Consider the following 10,612-nt stretch of genomic DNA (forward strand, 5'->3'; position numbering starts at 1 on the left):
AACCCCCCCTGTGATGTGCAGAGGTGGTCCTGCAAAAGCCCCAGCCACATCCCTCACCTCCATCGCTGCCACTTACCCCCGCAGACTCGCCACCACCTCCCTGGGAAGCCACCCCGGGATGCGTGGGCTCCCTTGGCCACCTCAGCTCGCCACTGACCCCCCCAAACCCGCCTCAATCCGCTCAGGGCTCTGCGGGGATTAGCCCTGCGCTGCCTGCAAATGGGATTACAGGCACCCAGCTGTCCCGAGCGCCCCGGCTCCCAGCAGCCAGCCTGGTTTTGGTGCAAGATAATGCAAAGAAAACCCCCAAACGAAGAAGGTTTGAGCATCCTCAAAATCCCTGGAGCCACCAAAGCTATCCCAGGCACTCACCGGCAGCGCTGCAGGGCAGGGAGTCGTCTCGCCCAGGCGCAGGGGGGTGCAGGAACGTGCAGAAGAGCAGCAGTGGAGCTGCTGAAACCCCGCGGGGTGACACAAGGTGGTGTGATGAGGGTGATGTGCTGAGGGTGCTCCACCCACAGCTCTGCCCCAGCCCCAGAGGATCCAAGGCAGGAGGCAGCAAATCTGTGCTGAGTTGAGCTAAGCCTCCCCTTGCTGAGCCTGCCAATTGCTGCTTGATCCGTTTACCTCCAGTCCTGCTCAACTGCCAGCCTTTCCCACTGCCCCTAATCTCAGCCACACCCTGGAAGGCAGGAACCAGCAAGGCTTCTCTGCTTGACATCCAGCCCCAGCTCCTGTCTTTGGGTAGAGCTGCCTGGAGCAGTGCTGGAGCCCCTTGACCAAATTCCTCCTTCCCTGGCTCCATGGGTGTCTCCAGCCTGGTGGGCAACAAGTACCCATCCTGCCTGGCCCCAGCACTTCTGCAGCTTTGATTCACAGTCAAGGAAACTGTTGCATAGAAGCATTTTTTCAGTGACTCAGAGACACATCTCATACATCTCACCTGGCCTGGGTGCGGGATGGAGCAAGTTATGTTGTCTGCAAGTAGCAGATTCTTCTCTTGCTATCACAGGATTGGGGGTGCAAAACAAACCTCTGGGAAAGCTCAAACAGTTGTGTGTGGGGCTGGGGTGCTCAGAGCACAACAGGCATCAGCTTCTGCCTCTTGAACAGTTGCTCCTCTCTGGCAGACCGAGACTCCTGCTTCTGTCCAAAGGCTCCCAGGGAGGAGTTTTACCCTGGGGAGGGAGCACTCCACCTCTATCAAGGGGCAACTGCACACTCTGCTTGCCTGGGAGCCTACCCATATCCTGCATCTTGACTTTTGGTTACCAGGAAGATGAACCGTCACTTCTCCCTCAAAAAAGTTCAGGGAAAAGAGAGAAAACGTGAAAAAAAGAAAAAAAAAAATCAAGCAGAGCCAGAGAGAGCACAAAGACAGACGGGGAGGTGGTACTTGGCACATGGCCTCCACTCCAGAAATCTTACACACCCACAGGAAGGTATAAATAACTATAAATTTATTAGTAAAGCAAAACCATTTGACACTCACACAGAAGAGCGGGATGTGTTAATACAATATATATACACACACATACATGGAGTATCATCTTAGAAACACATGGAGAGCAGTGTTAAAGGCACTGCAAGCCACACAAACCTCATCAACCTTGGCTGCAACTTCCCACAGCCCCAGGAACTCTGCTGGAGTCATGAGTGAAGATTAGGAGGAGCCTGAGAACCTCACTGGCCATGACGTCCCTCAGATCCACGGCTCGGAGGCATTCACAGACAAGCCCGCGGTCCAGCTCCCACCTGTGGTCCTGCTCTCCTCACTGAGCATCCCAGGCATGCTGTGAGAGCAGCATCTTCACGTCCAGAAAGCAGCAGGGCAGTGGAGGAGGCCTGGCAGCTGGGGAGAAGCTCTCCTGGCCCGGGGGGAGCTGCCAGCCCCAAGCCTTGGCCTGCCCTTATTGCATCTTGGCATCTCACCTGTGTGTGCAGGAACCTTCCCGCAGGTGAACTCACCACCCAACAGAGAGAGTCAGACTGAAGAATAACAAGGGGTTTTGCCTGTTATTAATAGCCAGGCTTCGGCTGCAGCCTGGACTTAATGGCAAATACCCAAGGGAAGTGTAGAAAGTGCTCTCTACCCTGCTCTCCCCCCTGCAAGGGCTGGCTTGAGCACCCAGAGATGGTCCCAAAACTCTGTCAGAGGACACCTTCCCCTTCGTCCCCCACTCCAGCAGGTGGGCCCCAAGACCAGAGTGTGCACATCTCCCCATCCAGATCACAGGGATGGTGTCTGCTTGCTGGAGCACTGGCAGGGCCACCTGGGCATACCCATGGTCCCAGGGGTGTCCATGCCACAGTGAACTCAGCTCAGCCACCTGCTTGATGCACACAGATGCTCCACAGGCACTCCCAGGGGAACTAACTGAGGAGTCCAAGCCCACCCTACTGCCATGACTTCTGCCCTGGAACGTCTGACAGTCCTTCACTGACTGAATCACCAGCCTTGAAGAGCTGGCAAAGGGACCCACCAGGGAAATGGCTGCTCTCACCCCCAGTGCCCATTTCCTACAGCTCTGTTCTGGCTCCTGGTCCTGGCTTAGACTTGCTCACCAGAGCCAGCTGTACCACGGACAAGATCCGGCTGAGCCAAACTGCCAGGCCACAGGCACTGCCCATGCCCAGCCAGATGGATGACCTCGTGTGGAGGAGGACCAGAGGCACCCACTGGATTCCATCAAGATTCAGGTCCCAAACACATGACCTCACCATCAGTGGTTTGGTATCACCTGGATCCAGCCTCAGCCTTAGAGAGGAATTTGGGGCTGAGGGGGGGGGTGGGAATGAAGGAAGAGACTTCACAAGCAAAATGTAAAAAGGGATGAAAAACAAAACACTGTTTATAATTAAAGAACTGAACAAAGGGAAAAGGAGCTGAGAAGGTCTTTTAAAAGTATAAGCAAAATAGATGTGGAGCAGATGGGGCTGAGACACGGCTAAAGACTGTAGGTAGGATAAGGGGAAGTGAAGATCAGAAAAAAAGCCCAGGTCACAGACTACCTTCTTCCTGGACTCAGGAAGACAGCAGCCCTAGAGAGAAGGATTTATGTCCTGGACAACATCCACATCACCTCTGCCCAGCCTAACCCTCCCTGCTGCCTCCTCAGCAGCACCCTATGCTCAGGCTGCCTACTAGGAGAACCACCCTTCGGGAGGGACCACCCACTGTCCAGCCCTACAGAGCATCCTCAGGGGGTCTGGCAACCAGGTCTGGAAGCCAAGCACGAGCACTTGCCACAGGGCTGATGCAACATCAGCTCCAGCACAGCAGCCCTCCTGGGTGTGAGGGATGTGAGAGGCCAAGCGGAGGCAGCGCGAAGAAGCCTGAAAGTCGCCTGAAATAAATGTCAGAAAGGAAGTGCAGCACAGGTACAGAGTAGAAACATGTTTTACTCCCAAGAGGCTCTGGCCACAACTGCTCTTTGGTTTGAAAGGGAAACACCAGCAGTTAGCAGAGAGCCCTTTGCAGTGTAATGCCCCAGGGACATCGGCTCCCAGGCCAGCCCCTGCCTCCCCACAAAGCACTGTGCTCCTGACACTCATGTGCCTCCTGCTACTTCCATCACCTCTCGCCTCATGGTACAAAATATGACCTAAAGGCACAGCAACGGAGATCAACCTGCTCCCCCAGCCCACCTGTACACAACACTGCTGCTTCCAACTAGAAAATGCTCCTATAAAAACACACCCGAGTGCTCCTGGTTGGCCGCTCAGCCACTGGCTCCACAGAGATCCTCCAGCCCCCAGCACTAAGGTCTGGCAGCTGAAGCCTCCATGGGCTTCTACTGGATTTGGGTTGTTGCAGGGCAGCAAACAGGATAGAGAGACTGAGTCACCATGGGCTCACAGCCAGACCTAATAATGATGTTCTAATACCGCACTAAGATGTTTTTGAACCGGGAGGCACCTACTCACAGGTACTGGCTGAAGATCTGGACCCGGGCTCATCCCTACCAAGCTCTCCACAGCATCCCCTTTTTCTGAGGTACAGGGCCCTAGGCACACAGTCCTGATCAGTCTCTCTGGCCAGGACACTGCTTGGCTGTTGCCATGTCCTAAGCAGAGCCAGAGCTCCTCACTGGGACATCCAGGGCTTTCCCAGTTGCTCACTACAAAGGGAAACACTCCCCAACAGTCCCTAAGCCCAGCTGATACCAAGGGGACAGGATCTGACAGCTCTGTGGCCAGCACATGGTGTGGAGCTGTGTCTGGGGCCCACCACCATCCTCCTCTGTCCAAGAAGCAGGTTCAGGTGGGTGCCACACTCCCCATCTGGTCCCACACTCACAACCTCCCTGACCACCAAACCCTTCTGCAAAGACAGGATTAGCCTTCCTTGGTTTGGACTTCCTTTTACTCCTACAGTAAAGCATACACTGAACTTACTACATATTAAACAGCAAAAAACAGCTACCTAGAACCAAAGAGCTCTTCAGAAATCCAAGTTATCACATCTTTTTTTTAAAAAAAAAGATCCAGTATGATGTCAAGTTAAACTACACAGTATTTTTAATGAATTTTAACAAACTGCTTTAAAAAAAAAAAAGGCAAAACAAAAAAAAAAAGAGGAAAAAGAAACACAGATGGAAAACTTGGTAGAAGTTCTACATCTTTGAGGCAGCATGAAGTAAAATAACCACCATCAGTCTTTCTTCCTTGGGCAGCAGAGAGCAAAGTCTGCTTTAACCTCCTTAAAGCTGCACACAAAGAAGACTCAGCCCCAGGGTCTGACCTGTCACTGCACTGTCCCAGTCCCTGAAAACGCACCCCTTTTCCCCTCACCATGCTGGAAATGGAAACTAAAACCTTTCTCCACCTTTCATATGAGTGTCCCCCACCACTGATGCAGGTCCAGTCCAACCCTCTGCAAGGTTAACCTGTCCACACTTGCCATGGGCATTTATTAAACTCATCCTAGTCACTCGTGCAGCACATGGGCAACTTACTGGCTGCTGTTCACTTGCAGCTCATCACCTCACACAAGCACCAGCCAAGATCACAGAAGAGCTGAGGCTGGCTGGGACTTCTGAAGATCATCAGGTCCAACTCCCTGCTTGCACAGGGTCAGCTACAGCAGGTTGTTCAGGACCACATCCAGTCAGGGCTTGAGTATCTCCACAGATGGATACTTAACATCTTAGTATCTCCAAAGATGGAGAGGGGAAGGCTGGTGGGCAACTTAGTAAGCACATCTTCAGCCTTCAAGGCATCTAACTGGCATGTAATGGATCTCTCAGTCACGAGAAGCCAGAAAATTCCTGCAGAGGAAAACACCTGAGGCTGCATCAACCTTGCTAGGGGAGATTTATTTTTAAGTGATGTTTACAAGAAGTGTGCAAAACCTGGAAAATACAGAAGAGGTAAAGAAAGAGTAAAGGGGTAAAACAGGACTCCTGGGAGATGGGAAAAAATACACTCCTCTTTTACCCACTGGTAACCTTGCCCTCCCTGTGGAGCCAGGCCTGCAGGCCAGGAAGGATTCTCCTGCCTTGCTCTGGTTCCCCCAGCAAACCGGACACCAAGGCCCCAGCACACGCCGTGGGTTATTGTTGGTGATGGCAACACCTCTGCAGCTGTAGGTTATTAGTAGTGTTCATCTCACCCATTAGTGTTGGAGCTGCTGGGACAGCCCTTTGCCTGACCCCCCTGGAGGTACCACTAACAGCCCAAGGGGTGCTCAGGGGCCCTGGGGGCAAGTCTGGGCAGGAGAGCTAGATCCCTCAGGAAGCAGCTCTTAAATGCCAGGCTCTTGGTTAGGAGCAGGGCATGGATGCTCTCACAGAATTATAGAATTTTTAGGGTTGGAAGGGACCTCTGGAGATCATCTAGTCCAACCCACCTGCCAAGGTAGGGTCGCCTAAACCAGATTACACAGGGATGCCTCCAGAGAGGGAGAATCCATGACCTCCCTGGGCAGCCTGTTCTGGTGCTCCTTGCCATGCTCTCTGGTAGCAGTGCAGCACTTGCTACAGTTTCCCATGCAGCTGACAGGGACTGGGGGGACCCACAGGGTCCCTCAGAACCCTTGCAGAGTGTGACAGCCAGCGACTGCAAAAGCAGCAATGCCAAAGTGCTTTTTGGAGCTGTGCAGCCCCATGGCTTTTCCCTTTCAACACTCTAGAAGGAGGGAGAGCAGGGGAGGTTGGGGCAGTCAATCAACACTAACGCTCTGAAATGGTGCCCTCAGCTGAGCTTGGACCAAGGAAGGTGGGAGATCCCAGCAGCTGAAACCTGCTACTTCCATGCCCAGCAGCACACCTCAGGAGAAGGGAGGGCTGACTCTGCCTTGCTCCTAAGCCCTCTCCAGGAGGAGAGTCACCCAGCCCTCCCCACCAACCCCGCCAGGCAGGGCAGGGGAAAAAGGCTGCACACAAGGGGCTGGTGCCTGTAGCAGGCATCTGAGCTCCCAGCATTGGAACTGCAGGTACAGCGTGAACTACAGTCCAGGGAACACCAGGCACCTACAGGCAGTTTCCTCTCTCCACCTCCCTCCTTTCCTTTCCACCCCTTCACGATGTTCACGTCGGTCTGTTGCCAATTCAAAACAGGTGGCATATCAACCACAGAGGAAAGTTTACCTGCCCACACCCCGTACCTCCCCTTTCCCCCACACTCCCTGGAGGTTGTCCACAACCGAGGAGAGGGAAGGGGAGGCCGAGGCCCGGGAGCGTCCCATGCAAGCTGAAAGCTGCTGTGGGGCGGGAGGCTCATGGCAAGCAAGCAGCCACCTGGTAGGCGCCCTCGGCCGTGTGCTGCACGCTGTGCTCCTGCAGCAGGCCCAAGTCCAGGAACCGTTCCCCGCACCACATGCACTTGTACTGCTGCTCCCGGGCGTGCACGCTGTGGTGCTTGTTGAGGTGCTCGCGCTGCTTGAAGGCCTTCTCGCAGGAGGAGCACTTGTAGGGCTTCTCGCCCGTGTGCACGCGCCGGTGGCGCTGCAGGTCCGAGGCGTACTTGAACCGCTTTTCACAGTCGGGGCACTTGAGGGGCTTCTCGCGGGCCGGGTCGCAGCGGTGCTGCACGAACTCCGAGGAGGAGAAGAAACGTCTCTCGCAGAGCGTGCACTTGAGGGGCTTCTCGGCGCAGTGGGCCAGCTGGTGCTTCTGCAGAGCCGAGGCCCGCTTGTAGGACTTGTTGCACACCGCGCACTTGAAGGGCCGCTCCGCGTTCTGCACGCACTTGTGCCGCAGCAGTTCCGAGGACTGGTTGAAGCCCTTCTGGCACACGTTGCACTTGAAGAGGTTTTCTATGCCGTGCACGTGCTGGTGGTACACTAAGTGCGAGGGCTGCACGAAGCCCTTCTCGCACAGGTTGCACTTGAAGGGCTCCTCGGCCTTGTGCGTGCGGCGGTGGCGCATGAGCGCGTACTGCTGCTTGAAGCTCATCTGGCAGAGGTCGCACTTGAAGGGCCTCTCCTCGCTGTGCGTGCGCTCGTGCTGCCGCAGGTCCGAGGGGCGCTTGAAGGCCTTCTGGCACTCCCCGCAGCGGAAGGGCCGCTCGCCGCTGGGCGTGCAGGGGTGCTGCAGCAGCTCCGAGGACTCCTTGAAGTGCAGCTCGCAGACGTTGCACTTGAAGAGGTGCTCCCCCGAGTGAGCGTACATGTGGCGCACCAGGTGGGAGCGGTGCTTGAAGCTCTTCTCGCACACCGTGCACTTGTAGGGCCGCTCCGAGCTGTGCGTCCGTTTGTGGTGCACCAGGTGGGACGACTGGCTGAAGCTCTTGTCGCACAGCGTGCACTTGTACGGCTTCTCGCCCGTGTGGATGCGCTCGTGCCGGGACAGCTCCGAGAGGTGCTTGAAGGTTTTCTGGCAGATGGAGCAGCTGTAGGGCTTCTCCGAGGGGTCGAGAGGCTGTGAATGCTCTACCTCAGGAGGCTTGTAGGTCTTCTCACAGATAGAGCACTTCATGGCGTTGCCGTTGTGGACGTTGTGGTGCTGCGCCAGCGAGGTGAGGAGGGAGAAGCCCATCTTGCAGACGCCGCACACAAAAGGCTTCTGCTCCACCTGGATGCACTGATGTTCGAGGAGGTCGGTGGCTTGGTGGAAGATCTTCAGGCACTGGGTACACTGGAAAGAGCGGTCATGGCCTGGCAAGCACTGGTGCTCATGGGGGTTGGAGAGGTGAGTGAGGTCATGGCCACACACACCACATTTGTGGGAGGGGTCTCCAGCCTGGATGGGGGCGTGCTGGTGGTGCTGCAGTCCGGGGTCTGGCTGGAGCAGGATGCCGTAGACGGCGCAGCCCAAGGGGTTGTCAGCAGTGCTGGGTGGGATGGAGTGCTCTGGGAGGGCGGCTGCCCCAGCGTGGTGCTGCTGCGGTGGCGGCGGCTGCTGTGGTTGCTGCTGCTGCTGCTGCCAGCTTTCTGACATGCTTGGGAAAAAAAAACGGGATTTTAGCAGTGATAGCTTCAGCTTCCCGGTTGAAAGGGTTCAAGTAAAACCAAAATCAAAAGATTCCAAGATCCTGATTCCCCGTAGCTGATCCCCTGAAGTTGAGGGCAGAAACTCCAGCACACAGCAAGGATCTTGGGAAGAAAAGAAGTGACTCCAGAGCCTCCTCCTTAGATCAGCACAAGTTCTTTGTGGACTGATTTGGTTTGGCTTTTTCTTTTTTTGGACAAAAGAACGGGAGGCAGAGGTAAGTGCCTTGAAAACAAGAGAAGGCCCTTCTCCGTGCTGGCTGCGATGTGCTCACATTTGGGAAGGGCACAGGAAGCAGCCCAGGGAGCAGCTCTCTCTGCAAGAAAGAAGACAGCTCATGTCAGGTCTTGGAGGAAAGAGGGGTAATTCTCTATCAACCTCTCCCCACGGCTCTCTTTGAAAACTCTCCTGTGTCCCTGCAAAGTTACCAGGAAGGCAGTGTGAGGGAGCTAACCAGAACCAGAGTCCCCTTCGCTGCTCTGCGAAGGGCCTGGGACAAGGTGTGCTCAGCCTGGAAAGGGCTGGGCTCTGCTTGGCTGCAGCCAGGGTATTGTGCCCTCAGGAGAGGCAGCAAAACTGCCCAGGGCCTGGTCAGCTCAGCCTTACCCCGTAGGCTGTGGGTCACTGGATCTCCCAGTGCTGCTGGGGCACTGCCTGAGAACTCTCTGCACAGGCTGTGCACCAAATGCCGTGCAATTAAGAAGCTACTGAGTTAGATTTTACAGGTGTCAAGGCAAATCCCAACCTGATCCCACCCCAGCTGAAACTGCCTTGTGAAGCAGTTCTGCTCCTCCCGCAGCTTGGATATCAGGCTCATCACCCAAGGGACCTATGCAAGACATTTCCCCCTCTCTGGGCAGCGCTTGTAGACTGGGAAGAGCCAGAGAGCTCAAGAGACGGTTTGCCCTCAATGTTATCTTAGCCACAGACAGAACACAGAACCCACAGGGATCACTCTGTGAAGATAAAAGAAGAGTTAAAACAATGGCTCGGCTGAACCTCCTACCAAACCACGGAATAAAAGTACCCTAAAGCCAAACAACCTACGCCAGAGCTGCTGCCTGGCCTTGCTACACAGCATCACCAGGACTGTGCACACTAAAAAGTTCCAGTCTTTCTAGAGATGTCCAGTAAAACTTGGCATCAACTTAGAGAAGAGTAAAACCCACCAGCGAGCAGCAGACAGCAGCAGTGTCAACACAGCTCAAGAGAGAAGGAAGGTGCAGGCCCTGGCAAGCAGGTAACACGCCTGGGCCTCGAGCCCCCAACCCCACAAGAGCACACCCAGGTGTGTGTCAAACCACGTGCCCTCAGGGCAAGGAAATCCTTGGTCTTCCAGTTTATGTTTAAAACTAAGCAATAAAGAGCACCAGAGAACCTCAATTCCCAGCATCCCCACCTCCTCCGGCGCTCAGCTGAGGCTGGATCGTGCCCCACAGCTTGGGCAGTGCTGGACCCGCCTCTGCCTAAGGGGACACTGCGCTACTTTGTCCTCCAGCACAGTTACGCCAGTAAAATGCCCAAAGGCCCCATCGCAGCCCTGCTGGCGCGCAGGACCCCCTCCTTCTCCTAGAGAGCTCACCTTGACCGCCGGCACGAAGGGAGGCTCGCAGGGTCCCGAGCTCGGCGGGGCACCAAACTTCAGCACAGCCCGGGCCCCACCTTTCCCCGGCACCGCGAACCGCGGCAGGAGGAACCCACCGGCGCCGCATCCCGGCCCGCCGGGGGGGAAGCGCGTTCTCCCCGCGGGGCAGAGCGATACCAACCTTGGCTTACCGAGGGCTCTGCGCGGGGACCCGCGTCGGCGCCAGCTCCAGCCTAACTCATCTCTCCGTGGGAGGTGGGAAGCGACAACCATTTAGGGAGCGCGGTCGGGAGCGCAGAGGTACTTTCAAACTGGCGAGGCGGCCTTGCTCGGCATGGCCCGGCCCGCTCCCGCCGGGCCCGGGCCGCCTCAGGGCCGCGGGGCGCGGGGGCGGCCGAGGAGCTCGCAGGCCACCAGCACGCCGCCGCCGCAGCCCGCGGCAGGCCGGCCCGGCCGCCGCGCCGCTCCCCATCGGGCGGTCCCCGCCGGCAGCGCGGGGACAGCGCCCCGAGGCCTTCGCCGCCGCCGCGCGGGAGGCCCCGCGGTCGGGTCCGTGTGGGGTCGGGGGGGTCCCTGCCGCCCGGGGCGCCCCCCG

General features: G+C 56.5%; 1 protein-coding gene across 2 annotated transcripts; it reads right to left on the reverse strand.

Moving 5' to 3' along the window:
* Positions 1-1,440: 1,440 nt before the first annotated feature.
* On the reverse strand, positions 1,441-10,407 carry ZNF319 (zinc finger protein 319). Of its 2 annotated transcripts, none has more exons than XM_018083097.2 (2): positions 10,209-10,407; positions 1,441-8,748 (listed from the first exon to the last, which is right to left on the reverse strand). In XM_018083097.2, exon 2 carries the CDS (start codon positions 8,379-8,381, stop codon positions 6,720-6,722), a length of 1,662 nt encoding a protein of 553 aa, XP_017938586.1. In that variant the 5' UTR covers positions 8,382-8,748; positions 10,209-10,407; the 3' UTR covers positions 1,441-6,719. The 2 variants fall into 2 exon arrangements, with proteins under 2 accessions (XP_017938586.1, XP_017938582.1); XM_018083093.2 differs by having other exon boundaries at positions 10,199-10,361.
* Between the last annotated feature and the right edge of the window lie 205 nt (positions 10,408-10,612).

Source organism: Manacus vitellinus, unplaced genomic scaffold (assembly GCF_001715985.3).
Source record: "Manacus vitellinus isolate BGI_N305 unplaced genomic scaffold, ASM171598v3 scaffold_10_pilon, whole genome shotgun sequence".
Taxonomy (NCBI): Eukaryota; Metazoa; Chordata; class Aves; order Passeriformes; family Pipridae; genus Manacus; species Manacus vitellinus.